This window comes from Micropterus salmoides, unplaced genomic scaffold (genome assembly GCF_014851395.1).
Source record: "Micropterus salmoides isolate LMB-PRFRI ecotype aquatic unplaced genomic scaffold, ASM1485139v1 Ms_hic_scaffold_9, whole genome shotgun sequence".
NCBI classification, from domain to species: Eukaryota; Metazoa; Chordata; class Actinopteri; order Centrarchiformes; family Centrarchidae; genus Micropterus; species Micropterus salmoides.
In genome coordinates this window covers 25,411,778-25,432,184 of record NW_024044681.1, presented here as the reverse complement: position 1 = coordinate 25,432,184, position 20,407 = coordinate 25,411,778, and the positions used below count along the sequence as shown (strand labels likewise).

Here is a 20,407-nt window from a genome sequence, read left to right as displayed (position 1 = left end):
ACCAATGAAGCGGTTTCTGATTCTGATGGCACTTAAATAGACAAACGGGACTTAAAAAACACTCTTCAAAAGATACTTCATTAAAAAATCTTGGTTCAAGTAGATTTGCAGCAGATTTGAAATGTTGATTTGAAATTATTATTAATTATTTTAAGTTAAGTTAAGACAGCTTACCAGGCTAATTGACTTTTATAATATTAGAAATGAGAAATCTTTGATGTTTGTATGACTTGTTGCGTGTGACCGTTGTGGCTTTACCGTCGGGTCTGTACTGAGCGATGATGGTCACTGTCTGGCCAGCGTTCTTCAGTGCTGCTGCTGCCTGTTCGTGTGTGGCCATACGCAGGTCCACGCCGTTCACCTGATGCACACACAGCATGACTGTTAACTACCACAACTGAAAAATCTCTTGGTGCCACTGTACAACGTATTAATGTGTGTGTGACCACTTCCTGAAGATAAAAGTGTCTTTACGCTGAGGATCTGATCGCCCTTGTGCAGCTCTCCGCTGAGGTCAGCTGGCCCCCCTGCTAGGATGAAGGAGATAAAGATTCCCTCTCCGTCCTCTCCTCCAACAATGTTAAATCCCAGACCTGTGGAGCCTCGGTGGATCAAAACTCTGCGAGGATCCCTTGAAAAGAGATGGAGGAGACACAAAAGTAAACAGTCATATGAATCAATCAATCAATCAATCAATCAATCAATCTTTATTTATATAGCACTTTTCATACAAATACATGTAGCACAAAGTGCTTCACACTACAGAGCCATTTCAGAACAATAGTAAAAACATCCCCGCCACCCCGAAAACAGTAAAACGCCAGGACCCCAGGACAAAAAGCACTAGAAAAGCAGCCCATCAATAGCAAAAGTATGATAAATAAATAATGTTTAAACTAAATCAAATAAATACAGCTCAGTTAAATGCTTGGTTAAATAGGTATGTCTTTAGTTTGCCTTTAAACATTTCCAGATTTCCTGCTGCTCTCAGCTCAACAGGAAGGGTGTTCCACAAGCGCGGGCCATAACATTGAAAGGACGCCTCACCATAAGTTTTAGTTGAGGCTTTAGGAATTATTAAGAGGCCACTACAGAAGGACCCGAGGGTTATAGAAGGTTCATAAGGTAACAGCAAATCTGTTCTGGACCAATACCAATAAGTGACTTATAAAGTAGTCAAAGGATCTTAAAATCAATTCTAAAATTAACTGGAAGCCAATGCAGGATCAATTAATTTATCAATAATACTATGTACAACACAAAATACTGACCGCAATACTGCTAATCCTACCATTACTACTGCTAATTTGAATACTAATAATAAATAAGAATACAACGCATGAGATATGTTTAGCTGAAGGATCATTGCTCACCTGGGGATGTCATCATCTCCCATCATGCCATGCAGAACGGGAGAAAACCGACTAGGTGATGTGGGAGTGAGGGCTTGTGGGTAATCTGACCCAAGATAGTTGGGGTGGCTGAGTTCAGTATCCATATGAGAATATGCTGGAAGCATACACACAAAAAACAAAGGAGCTGTCATATATGGATTGTGATATTTTTCATGTTTAGTGTGGAACATTGTCTGTAATCATCAGCTTACTGCAAAAAGAGCATTACCATGCTCAGATTTTTTTTGTTACATAGGTAGACCTTCACAAAGAGGTGGATTCAGGTCAGGAACAAAAAACAAAACCTGAACCTGTACACCTCAGCTTTAAGTTTTCACAGAACTCATCTCTGCAGTGATTTAGACAGAAAAGTTATTCTCTCTACTCCACTCTATGTTTGACTACTGTTTTAAAAATCTCCAAAATCTCATCTACACTTGGTGACACATTTTTCCGTGCCAGTCAACAGTGCAGATGTGCGGAACACACAGAGAGGGGCTTACTGCTGGTGAGGTCTGGGGGGTTGTAGGAGTTGGTCAGGAACAAGTTGTTGGGCTTAGCCACCCTGAGGTACACCACCTCGGCTGTGTTCTTCAGAGCCCCCACCGCATCCTCATGCATCACATCTTCCAGACACACGTTGTTCACCTGGTTGTTCGCAACAAGCAGGGAAACACAATCAGGATCACCAACTGCAAACCGTAAGGCTCAGTCAGTGTGATAGGGAGCTGCTAGGAATTGTGAATCATCAGAGCCAGAGATGATACTGGATCACCAGTTGGATTGACATTTTGCAGCAAAATTGTAGATAAATAATTGTAATACTACAATAAGCTTCATCTATTTGTTTTAGCACAGACATAAATTTGAATCATACACAAGGTAAAACTAACTGCTAAATGCATTAGAAATAATTTCCTTACAGTATAAAGTATAATATATATATAAATTGCTAAGCATTAATTAGATTGCACACACTTAACTAGCACTATGTGTTATGGTTAAAAAAAATCGCATGAATAAATGTAATGTGATATAGCCATTGGTGGTAAATGTATTTCTGAATGCTTTCATAATAATCAGAAGCATGTTGCCATATCCCATTTAAAGGTAAAGCATTTGCTCAGACACCATTTAGTATAAACCAAGCACCATTTTGAGGTTGCTGGTGTTGAGCTTGCCATCAGCTGCTGTGTTACAGTCTTGTTTCCAGCAGATGGCAGTAACGCTGCTTGAGACTCATTGTGGCTATGCTACAGTTAAACATTCATCCCATCCTACACATCTATTAACATAGTATTGAAAGTAATTTCAGGCCTTAAAATTTACAGATGCAACATATCTTGGCTCTTATACACACAAATGGGTGAGTGTGCATGTGTGTGAATATGTGTGCTCAGAAGGTGAATGCTGGTTTTTATTACATGTGAGTGACCAACCGCTAAGATCTTGTCCCCAATCTGCAGACGGCCATCTTTATGAGCCGCCCCACCTTCAATTATCTTGGTGACATAGATGCTGTTATCTCCTGGTATGTGCTGGTTTCCCACCCCTCCAGCAATGCTGAAACCTAATCCTGAGGAAAGGGAACGATGAGAGAGGCAGAGAGTGAGCAAAAGAGGTATGGGTTAACATGGAGCAGATTTGCTAAATCCAGAGGGCACAGCTTAGCTGTTTATAAAGCATCCTTAAGCCCACACAAAAGCATTGATGCTGTACACCAGTCCACACATACACATACCTTTAGGCCCTTTGATGAGTTTGATTTCAGTGACTTTCTCTGCTGCTGGTTTTCTGCGGAGAACATAGAGGCGGACGATAGCACCTGCCTCCTTAAGAGCCTCCACTGCTTGGCTGTGTGTCACCTCCCTCACATCAACATCATTCACAAATAGGATACAGTCGTTCACACTAAGAAACAGAGAGAGAACCGTGGGAAGGAGAGGGAAATTACAGCTTTTGTTTTGGTGAAATGGGGTGTAATGCTCCACCAGAGGTCATGAGCAGTCAATCTCCAACTATAGCTGTGTTAGGGATCCAGGTTCAGCACAGACATCTGGCCTTTTCCCCCAACTCTCAGTATCCCATATTAAAGAGGGTAGAAACCCCTCTGGTATTGATCTAGCACAAGGGTAAGCTGTAGTATAGTTCTTTGTGTTAACTGTTCTTGAAAATGATGAGGAGTTGATATGTGAAGTGAAACTGACAGCCTGTGTGCTGAAGTGAAACTGATTTCCAAGCTAGAAGATGTAGATGAAATAGCTATTTTCAGACACACATTCTTCCTCCAAGCGCCTAAAAACTGTAGTTATCGCTATTCCATTCATGTGTTTAAAATTGATTTTATGACCGTGAAAATTATAGTGTGTAACATTTTGTTAGACTGAAATAATTCTCAAGGGCTGCAAGACGTTTAACAAATGAAGCTCGAACGGAGAGACTGTAGCACTGCAGCGTGCCATGTCTGGGGTCTGTTTTGGCAATGTGAAAGCATTGAGAGAATCTGTGTGATGATGAAGCAGTTGTCGGCATCATCAATTGTTTGAAGCACTTTTGCTATGTTTTGTGTTTCAATAGTTCTGTCACTTAAACCTGTTTTCAGAAATATAGTCTGTGCCTTTATTTGTTTCTGCATGGATGTTTGCTACTTCAAGCCTTCAAGTACATATGTGGGTCTGTTGCTGAGATTCAGTTTAACATTAGATGTTATGATCCTTCTTTTCCTAGTTTGTTTTCTAACCTATTATATAACTTCTGAATGGTATTTCGAAGGCTTCTCCCTGGCCGTAGACGCCCTATCGTATTCTGTATTCTTAGCTTTTTCCTTCGAAGTGGCGAATTTACAGTGTGTTGAAATGAATTTTACCCGCATGGGGAGACATGTCATCCTAGACACGACAGTCTACTTCTTAAGCTTTCTAAATGTGGAGGTACTTGCTCTGTAATTGTGGCTCGCGCTAATTCTCCTTTTTATCCCCTCTGATCTATGATCAAATACCTACAGTTTAGACCTATTACCGAGTCTTCTGCTCACGGGGTTCTTTACACTCTTTTATTTTCAAGGATTTTTCTGATAAATTATAGGGGCCACTGAGTCACTTATTGCGGAAGAATTACCCTGAGAGAATGTTTTTGAATCATCAAATAAAGACTGCTAAGCATCTCAAAGCAACATGAATTTTACACCCACACATTGCAGGATTTGTAAGGTTTTCAAGGAATTCCATTTTTATAGGAGTAGTAATGTTCATACATTTTCCTCGAGATGTCTGAGCTACGTTGCTGATAACAGACAGTGAAGGCCAAGAAAAAAAAACTGCATTCAGGCAAATATAAGCATTCTCTCCAGGCCTGCTTTAAAGTCTGAAGTCATTCCAGATGGACGTTTATAGGTCAACTGTAAAGAGGAGGATGAGGAGAATGCCTCTGTACATGACTTATTTATTGCAGTGTAATCGGGAAAACGGCTTATGAAGTGCAGTTTTTTATTCAGAAAGGCAAACTCTGCACTACAGCCTCTTATGAAAGTGGGAAAACAAACATCATATCATTGCATATTCTTACAAGGGCTCCTTTAGAACCCTTTGATCCTCCTGAGCTTTAATTTAAGGTGTCATTTGTCACAGTGTATTTGGTAAGAATACAGTATTTACCATCTAAAATATGTTGTTGCTGCTGTGAGCGTCTACAGATTTTCTCCTTTTTAAAGATTATACTTACAGTGACAAAGAAAACATTACTTTCCATATCATGTGCTTAAAATGGGACCTCTTTTAACATATCAATATTGTACAAGACTCTGTTGAACCTCCCAAAACCAAAAAAGCAACTATTAACTACAATAAATAAGTCTTACAAATACAGTATTTAGACCAAATACAAACATTAAAAGTCAATAAAATTGTTGAAAGACATACAGTATAAAAGAATATATTAGTTGGGTTAAGACATTCAGATCTTGAATTAAACAGGCAGGTCCTCTCTGATGTAACTTTAATGCCGAATGGGCTGGACAGTCAATAAGCTGTAGTTTTGTGGTACAGTACTTTGGTCTTGAAATGAAGAGGTGAGGTTCTGCTTAGATTGTTTCTCTTCTTTAAGTGTGTTTGCTGGTAGAAAAGTGACTGGTTGTCTGTATCAGTGAATTTAAAAGAAGATGTGCTGGGAGGTAGAGAGTAAGAGCAGGGGAAATGGGGACAGTAGAGCAGCATTTCGGAGTCAGCCTTGCCAGGTCTGTCCGGGCTTTTGGCGCTTTGTTGGATTTTATATATCTGAACATAAATGCATCCAGGCAGGCTGGCTTTGTGTTTATTGTAGCTTAGCGTGCGTGGTTTTACCTCAGCCGTCCATCCTGAGCTGCTGCTCCTCCAGGTATGATTTTGGTGATGAAGATGCTGGGGTCGTCGCCCACATGGGGGTTGTCTGTTCCTCCTGCTATGCTGAAGCCAAGGCCTGAGTTACCCTGCAATAGCAAACACAAACACATTATTCTTCACATCAGGGGTAAATACTGTGGCTTTAGAGATTGGAGACAGTTTGAACTATCATGTTGCCATGGCCAAACCACCAATAATCAATATGGTAGAACTGCAGAGGAGTAAATATGGTAAATATGTACTGTAAGATCATTTTCTCAGACTCACTCTTTCCAGTGTGATCTCCTCATACTCGATTTCCCCTTCTGTCCCATTCACCTGTCAGAAAAGGGGTGTTAGTTTGTTTAGAGAAAAATCAGTTTTAAGAAATTTGTACAATGATTTAAACAATTATACAAGTTTAAGTATAAGCAAAAATAAGAGTCTAAATCTTAAAGTCAACTCATGTTAATTCAGCATTTACTCTCTGAGCTTGATCATCATAGGTTACTATTCATCAACTGACTCTGAAGTCCCGGAAGGGGGATTTCCCATCAGCTCCTGAACACAGCGTCATCATCACCAAAATCTAATTATAGCACTGCCCAGAAGTTCTGTCCAATAAATGTTATTGCTCCTCTTTGACATACTGCATGTGTAGACTAGTGTGGCACCACAACACAATTCTTTCAGTCTAATTCGCCTTCTGGCTGAAGATCTTCGCTACACATCAGCTTTACCTCCGCAATTAAGCAAGTCCCAGAGGAAGAGAGAATTTAAAGAACTTCAGACTTCACTGTTTTGGTGCTGACCTAGAAAACAACTTTTCTTAGTGCTGTAGTGGGGGGAGAAATACTGGTTTGTGATGGGAGGCTTTTCTCTGAGAAGCCTCATTCTATAAGCCCTTACAATTCATGACAATATGTTTAACGTATTTCACTGCTTTCATTTTAGATATGGCACTTTGAATCGAATTAAATAATGTTTCTGTCCTGTCAAATGTATATCAAAGAGAGAATTTTAATTATAAAAGGAGACAATTAATTACCATTATCATTCAGATTAAAACAATGAGCAAATATCTACCTGGATTCTGGGAAAAGGAATGAAACTACTGATAATCCAGACTGAATATGAAGGCAGTACAGTTAGTCATGTGGTTGAGCCTAACATAATAACACAATAAAAGACAAGATTGAACATAATCCTTACATATGGGGAGCCATCGAGTGTGTCAGTGTTCACCACCACGGGAGGAGTATTTCCCTGGAGGCAGAGACAGAAGAAACATTATCAAGAAATTATGGCAGAAACTCAAGCGAGCTCTAGCCATTTTAACTCCGAGCTGTGATCAGGGCCGGACTTCTTCTCGGGGAATCAAATAAATTTTTTTAAACTTTCAGACATTACAATCAAAACTTGTTAACAATTCACATTTATTTATTACAAACAATAACAAGAAGTAATAAGAAAGCAACATAAATACCAGCACCATCATGTTTGTTTTTATGTCAAAATGTAAAAAAAAATGTAAAAAAATGTCTTCACGCAATTAGGTGGCCACCTGCGAAGTGCCCCCCCGACTGTGATAACACTATTCTCATTCTGCTATGGTTGTCACTCTGTCACTCTGCTAAAGGATAGAGAGCACTGCTTTAGAGCTTTAGAGCCCTTTCTTATTAAGGACACAGAAATAACTCATGCTAGCCCCCATTGTTTTTCCAAACTTTTGGTCTTTGGCTTATCTTGGTGTATTTACTGGTTGAATTACAGTATAGGATGTGTTACTGATGCTGTAAATGGATATCTAGTAGCGACTACTGTTGACATTGACATCTGCCTCCTGCCCACCAGTTGTTTTAAAACAAACATCTCAGTAATTCAAGTGCAGCAGTTATGACAGTACAGGGTGTCAATCTCGCAGCACACTCGGTGGACGATGAAGAAAAAGTAACTCGGTAACAAGGCAGTGACAGACAGCATAGTTAATTCGATTATCATCAAGGAGTATAATGTCAGCTCGCATGATGGTCAGTTATCTATATTTTGTCCAGAACCATGCTGCAAGCCAGACTGAATCCCAACATTTCAGCAAGTTAGTCATCAGGAACAAACTGATAAAGGAAAGACTAGAAAAGACAGCAAGTCAATGAGAGGACAGGCTTTTTGGCATTGATATGGTTTGGGTTTACCCGCCGGGACTTTTCTCCGTCATCTCTTCTAAAGTGTGACAGTTAACCTCTACACGCTATTCTTATTCCTCTCCTTTTAATCCCATTTCCTTGCAACACATTGTCATTCTTTCATACTTCTTTCCAGGATTCACTCATCACCAGGATGTCTGGATGTTGGAAGATGTAAATACACTATGTACAGTAACCTTTGGAGAACACAGCCTTACTCGCCATCTGAACTCCAGTATTTATGTCATTGTTTCTGTACTACGCTGATTAGCATGGGAAAGACCCTGTGCGTCTAAAGTGCTTACAGAGCAGCAAACAGCAGCATAAAAATCAGCCTGCTGACCTTCACAGACCTGACAGCGCTGACACACACAAACAACCACACAGCCAAACTGAACACATTTTCTCAGCTTTAAAGACAAACAATTTGACGTTTTTCACCCAGTGATCTTCATATGATGCAATGTAATGTTATTTTTTCACTCAGTCTGTTACTCTCTCCAAGAGATTAAAGTTGTCATTGGAGCTGAAAGAAGCAACGCTCACTGTTTTTGCAGAGTTAATTTGTATTTGTATATAGCGATTTGTATTGTCTTGGAGTCTATATACATTCAGTTGTCACCAGTCATTCAGGTACACCTAGCTAAAACTAATGCATTCTGCAATAAATCCTCCCTTCATGATAGTTATAATGTTTTAGGGAGGTGTTGATTCAACTGGATGGCCATTTTGGAGACTACAGTTGGTGGTGCTGTTTGAATTGTATTGCATTATACTGACAGCTGTTTTCATTATTTTCTCCACCACATTTATATAAATGAGGGAAGCTACAACATCTCAAAGCCTGTTCTTTACACAACACCACTATCCTATAGCGCGGAGCCCCCTTTCTCATTATTAATCAAGTTGAGAGATACTAATTATAGCTGCCGTTATAAAGATAAAATACTCATCCACATGAGGTAAAGACATTTAACTCTCCCCCAGCCCTCCACAAAAGGCCAGCGCTCGGCTTAAGCTGCACACTGTTTGATTGTAACTGTGCCTGTGCAGAGCTTCGCCATGTAGCTGAGTCCAACGGGCCGTGCTGCTGAACATCAACGTCAAATTCATCCTTATCTGGAGACAGAAATAATGAGTATAGCCAGCAGAAATCTAAGCCCAGTGCAGGCAGTTTCCCTGCAGGGATTTCGACACAACCCTCTCTCCCTCTCTTTGCTCTGTCAAGTTGCTCAGCGTCGGGGTTGTTTGGATTTACAGTGTTTGGCTGCTCTTGCCCACCTATATTTTAGCACCACCTATTCAGCTAACCCATCCTGTGCCATGTCTCTACAGGCAGCACCACCATCCATCCACAACCAGGGCTTTATCTCTTAATGGATTTAAATGCAGCAAGTTAATATGCCAGAATGAAATCAAAGACAAATAAAACAGCAACAACAGATTTATTTGAATTTTCCTGGTTACACTGATTCCCAGATTTTACAGTGTTTTGTGTGACTTAATCATTTCCTAAATTAAAAAAAAATATATATATCAATATTCTAGCATAAACTGTATGCAAGAAATAGGACAGCAAAACAGTGTAGCAGTGTGTTTGAATCACTTTCTTTTCTCCATTAATAATTTAATGAATAGACTTCATATTGGCAATTTAGCTCTGTAAACCAATCAGCCTCTGTGAAAGCTGTAGCTGCATGCTGTACTGTACATCCTCCCTCATGAATATGTGAATTACATAAGACTGTCAGGTAATCTGATCAATGTCTGCTGCTCTGTGCACGTGTACCTGCGTACTGTATATACATGCGTATTTGTCGCACACTCATGACCCATTCTGGGCATGCTCATGCCACTAGTCTCTTTCAGTCTGCTGGACATTTTTAGTCGAAGGAGGAAAAATAACACCAATCACCTGTTTAGTTAAGCCTAAGGATATGAAAAAAATCAACTGCTGTCTTTGCCTTCCCTGTTGAGATGAAGTGTTTTAACTTTGATATCATCAGAGGAGATGGTGTCACGTGTGGGCACTTGATACAAACGAAAGGTTGCCTTAGAGAGGCTGTAACGTTGCACGTCCTGCACACCTTGCAGCAGCTGGAAAGCCTTTAACACATAAAAGCCATCCGGTCAATAAGATAATGACCTCTACTGAAATACGCAATGTCACACTGTGAATTGAAATGTGTTTGAGAAAGGTGTTTTACGGCAGCAATTAAGCAGGCAAGCATCATAGGTATTAGTGTGTATCTTGTGTTTAAGAGAGAAAGAGGTTCAGACAGATAACAGTGCCAGACTGCCCTGAGGGCTGTTGACGAGACTTGTGCGAAATGTTTTTGTAATGTGCAGCTGTGTGTTTTTGTGTGTCACGTTCGATGGCTGGTGATTTTGCCGCCTCTGTGCTTGTGTGTGGGTTTTAGAGCAGGATGCTACACAAGTTAATTTGGACGTCACATTATGCACATTGCTCATTTATTGGCGCCTCAGTAAATCCCACGTATGTATCTGTGGAGCACAGGAAAAGGTGGTGACATAGGTGCATGTGTGTGGGGTATGGGGTGTGTGGAGTTGGTGGTGACCTACAGTACGGCTCCTTGTTTGCTGGAGTACTAAATGAAAGAAACTGCAACTTCACACTAATAGAGGTGGACTCACAAACACACACACACATACACACACACAGCATGAGTAGGATTTGATTAGTATTACCCTTTTTTATATACAGTCTATCGTATTACCACATTTGATTACTAAGGCTCACTGTGATTAAAATATCTATCATGGGCCACAGCCTTGGGCTGAGTTTCCTATCTGTGCAGATAAACAAAACAAACCATAATCAGACATGCTCTTCAAGCACCGCTTCTAAGCCGCAAAGCACATTGACATTTTCATCAAGATTTCTCAAATATATTGAGGTAGGACTGGAAGATTAACTGAAGAGTAATCGAAACCGAAATTCAGAGCCTCTAACCGACGTAATTTCCCCATGACGGTTATTTATTCCTGTTAATATTGTGTTCATGTAGGCTACTTTCCCCTTGAAACACCGCGTGTGTTCGTCACGTGACTCCACCCGGTCCAGTCCTGCTCAGCCTTCAGACCGGAGTCTGAAGCTCAGGGAGATGTTGGCTAGCACTAACAGCCTTCACTTTCTAGCAGTTGTGGAAACAACAGACAGACGGACACACAATGACCTACACTGTACATTTACTGCCAGACTGACATCTCATTACTCGCTTGCTTTCAGCGTCACTTCCTCCTGCTCTCTCATTTGCTCGTCCACTCACTTGCTATGCAAACACATTGCACTGCAGTTAAAAGACCAAACTCCTGCTGCTCTGATAACAGCACCTGTCACATATGTCCTCTGATGAATAAGAAGAGGAAGCCAGCAAAGCGCGATTTACCGTACTCACACAGTATGCGGGTGAAAATCATTTGTTCCGCATTGATATTAAATAAGTGAGTGAAATTTTAGTAAGTAATTCAGCAGCGGCAATGCACCATCAATAGTGGAAGTATGTCTCTGTCACGTGCATGTCAACATTACCTTATTAATTAACATTTAGATAGCCTAATTTGTGAAATCTGTGAATAAATAAACCCAGCTTTATTGGTTGAGGATATTTACAGTACAAACCTGTGAACAAAAAACAGCATTCAAAAACAAAATAATCGTTCAATAATTGTAATTGATGTGAAATCTTCAATTAATCGCAATTTTGATTTTAGGTGAAATCGTCCAGCCCCATATTGTGGTACAATCATCGTTATAAAAAGAAAGAGTAAACATGTTTAAAATTGCCTACCATCTTATGATGCCGATGTTTCTTGGCTTTCCGAACATTGTTGAGGAACCGGCAGCCCATCTTTTTGGCGTACCACACGGACATGAACATTCTGCTTCGGTGCCGAAATATAAACCGTGGTTGATACTGGGAGCAAACCCTGCTCACCTCCCAAAATGACATACACGCCCACCAAGTGCGTGTCCAGAAGAGTTAGAGCATGCTCTTGAAGTGTCTGTTTTCAACATCACCACAAAAGAATTATTGCAAAGTGAGCCATTCGGTCTAGGCCCTGCCATAAAAGTTGATCAAAAAACCACAGTCCAGACTGCCCCTAACACATGCCCTTTCTGTTTTTCTTTCCACTCAACCTAAATGAAACATAATACCAAAGATAGCATGCTTTAGACACACAATACAACTCTATACAATGTTAAATCCAGTATCACAGAAAGAACACAGCCCCAGCGTCCTCTTCTTGCTGAGTCGAAGCTGGAGACTTCGTTTGAGGAAGCCCAATTCCCTCCTTCAAACCAGGGCTTGAGTTAAAAAAATTACTCATCGCTGATGTGGCTCGTTATTTTATCTGAAACACTGTCATCCTGTCTTCAGAAGTCGCCCATCCAGAATAAAAAGGAACATTTACAAACAGATCCTTCCATCCTTCGTCATCTGTGGCAGTGGACTGCGATAGCGGTACCTCCCTACTACTGGTCTGTGCTCAGTGAGAGTGCAGTTCATATTTTCTGCTGCCACTGTACTGTACCCCTCCCATCCCCGCTGCTCAGGGAAAGAGGAGTGAGCAGGAAAGTTTGATGGCAATTACTTAGCTGTCTCTCTGTATAATGTTGACGCTGGTGATGTGAGAGGGGGAGGAATTATTCTTTGGCTGAACTTCGAAGGACAAGCAGCTCAAACTGGCCTGGCTTGTTCTAGGGAGCGCTTGAAACGTAGAGGGGGCTGATGGCCTGTATTCCCCAGTTCCACAGTCAGTCAGAATAGTGTAACCTAAACACCGTACTGGCAGCGAGGGAGGAAAAATGTAACTTGATATCATATCATTCATGTTTGTCACCTGTTTACATTTTCCCAAGGTTGTTGTTGATAATGTGTACATTTTGGCAAAACAAAGGCTTTCACAAAGAATGCAAAGCCTTGCAAAACCAAGTTATCCACATTTCACGTTTAGTAAGGATCAGAAATCATATATCAGCAAATATTTTACAGCAATTTGTCTAAAGAAAATCTCTTTCTGAAATGCAAATTACGTCATTTTCGCTTTGATTTAAACACAGGAAAATGTTCCTCGTCTCTTTAAAATCAAATATTTTGAGGCAGTGTCATAACAGCTCTGCTCAAGCCTTATAGCCCTTCTAAAGAATAAGGAGGGATGTTACATGTATGCTTGAAAAAATTTTTCCCCCTCAAACAAATTAAATGGTGGAAGTAGCCTTGCGTAGACACACAGCTACATACGCAGGTTTTTTTCTCTCTCTCTCTCTTTTTGAAAGAGATGGATCGACAGGCGTGCATATACACACACACACACACACACACACACAAGGCATGCACACTGAACGGATTTATAAAAGGACATGCTGAAGGACAAGCTGTCAGCTGACGTTCTCATTTTGTTAAATAAAATTCCTCCGTCTACCTATCTAATTTTCTCACCCCTCCAATTGCAAGGGCCTCTCTATCTGTCTTACTCTGCCATTAAGCCTGAACAGCACTCTCCTCCTCTTTTTGCATGTGTATATTTTTTTCTCTTCTTTCTTTCTCCCCTCTCCTTCCCAAAGGACCTGAGCTGCTGCTGCACTGTAATTACACCGAAGCTGCAGGGACATATTTAAACATTTATTAAAGAAAAGTAAGGAGGACGGAGAAAATGAAGATAGAAACCAGATACCAAGCAGACAAGAGTGTAGAGCAGAGGGGAGGGTATAATGGAGAGCTCTTGGGGAAACACTACAGAAAACATTAATTCCTTACATTAAAAAAAACGATTCGCTTTTTTTGCTGTGTGTCAAAAACACCTGAGAGGGGTTGACTGTTTTGTCTGAAGAGGATTTGTGTGAAAAGTATTATGTATAGGAACAGGTCTGTGGTTAGAGAGGAGAGAAAGTGATAGGCATCCTTTTTCATTAGAAGAGACAGAGCGTAACACAAACTGGGCGGTGGGGGTCTTCAGCAAGCACTTTGTGCCTGCTGGTTCTCACTCCCGTCTCATCAGGTGAAGAATAAATGGCAAATGTGTAATGTTTTCAGCTCAAGAACTCCAGTCTGTTAAGATAAATGTACCTTATGCATTGCATTTAGAGTATTCCTTTAGAGTATTTTTGGGACAGATCTGTCAGTGAATAAAGTCAAAGCGCTGCCTCAGGGGTAGCTAACGTGTGAGTGAACCTCATCCAAAATATGGAGAATGAATGGAATGTCAAAGTTATTGATTGGTATTGGGGTAATTGTGGTTTTTATCCTGCTTCTACAGAGTCACACACTAAGGAGTGCCTTCTTTTATGTCTATATGTGAGGTTTGAAGGTATCTTGAATTTTCAAATCAGCCAAACATAGCTCATTAATTAGATAATAATTAGATGCTTATCACTGTAAAGGTAGGCATTCTTATATTAGGATAAGAATGCAAATAATGGATTTGCCTTGCATAGAAATTGTTCTATGCTTTATATAGTGTGTGCATTTATTTGGATCTTCTGTTTGCTGTTAGATAGAACCTGCTTTTTCAGTGTAATCACAACCATAATAGCACCACTCAGCACATGATGTGCCAACAATTTATGTAGCCCCATAATGAAAGGACATAGTACAGCAGACTTATAGAGTCATACAGAATAGATGAGGTAGGGAGATCTATTAATATGAACACAGATCAATATCAAAAGTTCTGTGCGGTGTGAAAAAAAAATTGTAATTACATTAAGTTAAGTTTAAAAAAAATAGATCTAATTTGAAGCTATAGCACATCTTCGCTAAATCATGTTCATAACCCAAAGACCTCCTCTTACTTTGCCAAACCACTGCAGTGCTTCCAGGGACAATCCTACCCATAAATCAATGGAGCCTGGAGTGGTACTGGCAAACCCTACACCATTAAAGCAATAAAGAGACAGACCGACGACACCACCTACACATCAATGACAACCACACGAGCATTACACCGGCTGCAAAGACATCCACACAAATAGGTATCAGTGCAGTGCATCTTGAAGACAGTACATACTTTGCTCAACCAGTGTAGAAAGTTGAATACATGCATATGCAGAATGAAGTACTTCTGTGTATGTGTGAAGGAATGTATACAAACAAATTTTCATTACTAATGACTTCATGCTGAAGGATGCTGAATGTCCCTTATGTTAAACAGCTTAATTATAAGCAGGCACTATTAGACGGTGTGTTCAAGGTCAGGGCAAGCGGACAAAGACTCAATGATGTATAGTTAGAGTAACTACTTGTTCAACAGAGATGGAGAGATGGAGTCCACTCCTTCCAATAATCCTGACTTTTGTCTTTAAAAAGAATTCTTCATAAGTACACTTCTAACTGGATTTGGCATTTAGAGTTTCTGTTTGATTTATATCTGTTTTATACATAATAATAAGCTTGTTGTTTTTCCAAAGGTTGGAGGGAATAACTAATTGCACTGTAGTATGAATTCTTATGCCATTCTATAATAATTTTTTTTGCCTTGCAAGACAGCCAAAATCTTTAGAGCAATTCATGGTGCGTGAGACTATTGCAACCTGTCTGATCATAAAACTGTTTTATTGAGAAAGCATCTTGGCCATCTTTTCAAGGTTATGAAAGTCACTCTGCACGGTCTAACACTGACACCTTCAGGTTTCAGTGTGTGCTGCAAAAAGATTACATTTATCTGTCTATCAAACCCTCATGCTGTATGACACCTTCAGCATTTAACAGTGACACGCGTTTGAATTTCAGTTTCAGTCTCACAGCTTCTCGGGTGCTTTTCAACTCATTTACATATTTCAGGATAGGTTTGTGTGTGTGTGCCAGCCTGAGAGACTGATTCTAGAGAAATATGCCGGCAAAACCATTTACACTTCTTAACACGGAAACAGGCATCCACAATGCATATTTTTTGATACATAGGAATGCAGTAATATAACTTTTTGTGTTATAACGTAGGAATAGAAATGTGAATATAACACAGGAATTCAACATTATAGTGTGATGAAAGCTCAACATTTAAAACTTTTCAGTTCTAGTCAACTGATTTCAGGCCCCACAATAGTCTCTGAGTACAAGCGGAACAAATCTGTCAGACTAAGGAGATCTGAATGACAATGAGTATGAACACACTGATATTATCAAAAAACAGATGTCCTCATACTCTGGCAGTACAGATAAAATGGCGTTGTATGGAGCAGCTGTCTCTCTGCAATTAGACAGCCAAATGTTGACTGACACCAAATCCAGGAAAAGGGGACACAAATCAGACTGATGAAGATGGCTGATGATGATAGTGGTAACTTTCAGGGTGACGGAGCGGCACGGATCGCTGTGCTCTTACCAGTGTGGAAACAGCGGAGGTGTACATTGGAGTGTGTCCCGTAGACATCAACACAGGCTGCAAAACAGAAGGAAGAGGGTAATTGTGCAGGGCATGCGGACGGGTACAGGGGAAGAACAGTGGGTTCCAGTTTGTTGTTTTTGTTTGTTTTTTTCCCCTCTATTTATCAGAGGGGATGCTGACTAGTTCATCTAAGACACACATTCACATCTGGGTTCACAGCAGAGATCCACAAAAACCAGGTTACCAGAACTGATATAAGGATCAAGATCGTCAAATATAAATATAGTACATTTTTAATAAAAATCTATACTAAGCTTATACTGATATACTTTGAATATGATGACAGCTGATACTGTAATTATATCGTAAAGTCTAATACATGATATGCATGCCATGTACAAAAAGGCAGGCAACATTTAGTGTACCATGTGGAGTGCATATAGTACAGTGTTGCATAAACAGGTACAGGGGACACCTGTATTTTTACATTATCAGACTATATCAGATTTTGTACATGAAAATTACATGCCACTAAATCTGTTCCAACAATCATACAAATGAGTCACTTGTACCTCAATTTATTAATCTGATCATATTATGCACTGACTGTTACATAAACCACTAATTTAAAAAAATGACCAATAATAGAACAGAAAATACACAACATATCATGTGCTTGATGATATAGTACCTATTTCCCCCTGCTTGTCATTGATAGCTTATTGTTGGACTAATAAAAAAGAGCTTATTCAGAATTGATTAACCAATAAAGAACAGTGGGATCATTGTGCCGGTTAGAGCAGAATGGATTTTACCCTGCACTGCTGAAGATGCTACTCTAAACAATACACATTGTGCCTATGAATTTTACAAATGGCAGCAGTGCAGCATTTTCACATGTCAGGAGACACTTTACCTCCCATTGGAAAAGTTTTATATTGCAGCAGAGCACGTCATTAAAGTATGAATGTTGGGACAGCTGTTTTTGCTGATCCAAGTAGGACTACCCGGGAGGTGGATTCATGCTGGTCCTGATGTTTATAGATACTATCTGTGCACCTCCATTTCCTAATATAGACATGGCCTTTCTATTAATGGCTCCACTGAAGACATTTTGAGCTTAGTAACTAGTGCCTTTGCCCAGTGGCACATCAGCAGCAGTTGTTGCAGTAGCAAAGAGTAGAGCATTAACTAGTCCTAATTTATTTTATCACACTGCCCCCCCTCAAGGCCTTCCTTGCAGCTGAATAGGTGCAAACAAGTACTTTCAGGTCAGCTTCCTTAACTGTTCTGCTGACAGCAACTAGACACAATTAGGCAGAGAGGTACATGACGGGGAATGTGTAGTGTGGAAACAGAAAGAGATGTGAAAGTAAAACACAGGAAAATGGGATTGATGGAGGCCAGGGTATCCAGGGAAGTACAGTGGGTACGGAAAGTATTCAGACCCCTTTAAATTTTTCACTCTTTGTTTCATTGCAGCTATTTTCCAAAAATCATTTTATTTCTCAGTAATGTACACTCAGCACCCCATCTTGACAGAAAAAAACAGAAATGTAGAAATTTTTGCAAATTTATTAAAAAAGAAAAACTGAAATATCACATGGTCATAAGTATTCAGACCCTTTGCTCAGTATTTAGTAGAAGCACCCTTTTGATCTAATACAGCCATGAGTCGTGTTGGGAAAGATGCAACAAGTTTTTCACATCTGGATTTGGGTATCCTCTGCCAGTCCTCCTTGCAGATCCTCTCCAGTTCTGTCAGGTTGGATGGTAAACGTTGGTGGACAGCCATTTTCAGGTCTCTCCAGAGATGCTCAATTGGGTTTAAGTCAGGGCTCTGGCTGGGCCATTCAAGAACAGCCACGGAGTTGTTGTGAAGCCACTCCTTCGTTATTTTAGCGGTGTGCTTAGGGTCATTGTCTTGTTGGAAGGTAAACCTTCGGCCCAGTCTGAGGTCCAGAGCACTCTGGAAAAGGTTTTCGTCCAGGATATCCCTGTACTTGGCCGCATTCATCTTTCCCTCGATTGCAACCAGTCGTCCTGTCCCTGCAGCTGAAAAACACCCCCACAGCATGATGCTGCCACCACCATGCTTCACTGTTGAGACTGTATTGGACAGGTGATGAGCAGTGCCTGGTTTTCTCCACACATACCGCTTAGAATTAAGGCCAAAAAGTTCTATCTTGGTCTCATCAGACCAGAGGATCTTATTTATCACCATCTTGGAGTCCTTCAGGTGTTTTTTAGCAAACTCCATGCGGGCTTTCATGTGTCTTGCACTGAGGAGAGGCTTCCGTCGGGCCACTCTGCCATAAAGCCCCGACTGGTGGATTGCTGCAGTGATGGTTGACTTACTACAACTTTCTCCCATCTCCCGACTGCATCTCTGGAGCTCAGCCACAGTGACCTTTGGGTTCTTCTTTACCTCTCTCACCAAGGCTCTTCTCCACCGATAGCTCAGTTTGGCCGGACGGCCAGCTCTAGGAAGGGTTCTGGTCGTCCCAAACGTCTTCCATTTGAGGATTATGGAGGCCACTGTGCTCTTAGGAACCTTAAGTGCAGCAGAAATTTTTTTGTAACCTTGGCCAGATCTGTGCCTTGCCACAATTCTGTCTCTGAGCTCTTCAGGCAGTTCCTTTGACCTCATGATTCTCATTTGCTCTGACATGCACTGTGAGCTGTAAGGTCTTATATAGACAGGTGTGTGGCTTTCCTAATCAAGTCCAATCAGTATAATCAAACACAGCTGGACTCAAATGAAGGTGTAGAACCATCTCAAGGATGATCAGAAGAAATAGACAGCACCTGAGTTAAATATGAGTGTTACGGCAAAGGGTCTGAATACTTATGACCATGTGATATTTCAGTTTTTCTTTTTTAATAAATTTGCAAAAATTTCTACATTTCTGTTTTTTTCTGTCAAGATGGGGTGCTGAGTGTACATTACTGAGAAATAAAATGAACTTTTTTGATTTTTGGAAAATGGCTGCAATGAAACAAAGAGTGAAAAATTTAAAGGGGTCTGAATACTTTCCGTACCCACTGTACCTCACCACATCACACAGTAATGAATAGGGTTACAAAACCAGCCAAAAAATGACACTGTGTGAGAATTCGATACAAGTGCAAGGTGGTAACGCCAAGTGCAGATAAACCAGCCGCCACCGTCATCATCATCATCAGTTCATCTTCATTTCATTTACTGTCATTATCAAAATCTTCATCAGCAACAAATAGCAAAAAAAAACAACCTCATTATCTTCATCATCATTATCCTCAGATTTAATAATCTATTACACTTGTGTAATTATAACTCATCACACATAAAATGTTGATATGTCCCTCATGCCACATCATAATACAGCAGAATACACAGTATAATCATGATCACTGACATGAGGCTGAGTGGGTAAAAAACAAAATGGCTCCAACAGTGTTTGTCCACCTGGGATTAAATTACTCTATATACATTTATTTTTATTTTTTCACTCAAGATGCAGACCACTGACATAAAATGATTCAAACAATTCACTTTGAACTAAGTGATCCTAGACCTTTATACTGCATTCAGTTCTCCCTGAAGAGAAAAACAAGACTTCATAAATAATGGCAGTATTCCAGAAATAGAAATAGGGCCAATCCTGGTTCCCAAAACACTGTGAACAACATCAACATGCTCCCTTTCATGTGAAAGGAAAATAAATATCCTGAAGACGGGATTTTGTTGCGGTGTAGGTGTCTCAATAACAATGTTTTTGTTGCTATAATATTAATTTAAATTAATTTCCCCCACCACTTCATGTATTGTATTGCCTGTTTATAAGATCATTTTTTATCTCACTGTAAAGTTTTGATTCTGTATTATCTGCAAACATACGGAGCACCAGAATCTCGTTTTTGCAAAAAGGAGGAAATCTCCAAAGTCTCAGTCAGGAGGGATGGGACTGTCTGATTTAGGCTTATAAAACTGGTGTATTTTTACACAAAAGTATTACCTAAAGCAGCTATATCTGGAGGGATGATATAAAGGAAACGTTTTTGCAGCCTAGTTTTAAACCACACACTCCTCCAGACAGAAGAGCTTTTGTGGTATAAAGACAGCAAGGCAGCAAAGATCCAACTA

General features: G+C 40.2%; 1 protein-coding gene across 12 annotated transcripts in view; it reads right to left on the bottom strand.

Annotated features, from left to right (window-relative positions):
- The window catches only part of LOC119895724 (disks large homolog 4), a 69,034-nt gene that overhangs the window by 10,103 nt on the left and 38,524 nt on the right, over positions 1–20,407 (bottom strand). For 4 of the 12 annotated variants that reach the window (XM_038709011.1, XM_038709010.1, XM_038709004.1 and 1 more), the window contains exons 3-12: positions 16,279–16,335; positions 6,962–7,015; positions 6,038–6,088; positions 5,732–5,856; positions 3,136–3,305; positions 2,819–2,970; positions 1,898–2,042; positions 1,374–1,509; positions 475–631; positions 259–361 (exon numbers count right to left, since the gene is read on the bottom strand). In XM_038709011.1, the coding sequence (XP_038564939.1) occupies positions 259–361; positions 475–631; positions 1,374–1,509; positions 1,898–2,042; positions 2,819–2,970; positions 3,136–3,305; positions 5,732–5,856; positions 6,038–6,088; positions 6,962–7,015; positions 16,279–16,335 (1,150 nt within the window). Of the gene's footprint in view, positions 1–258; positions 362–474; positions 632–1,373; positions 1,510–1,897; positions 2,043–2,818; positions 2,971–3,135; positions 3,306–5,731; positions 5,857–6,037; positions 6,089–6,961; positions 7,016–11,744; positions 12,421–16,278; positions 16,336–20,407 lie in introns of those variants that run through there. The other 8 variants (XM_038709007.1, XM_038709006.1, XM_038709013.1 and 5 more) reach the window with 6 other exon arrangements.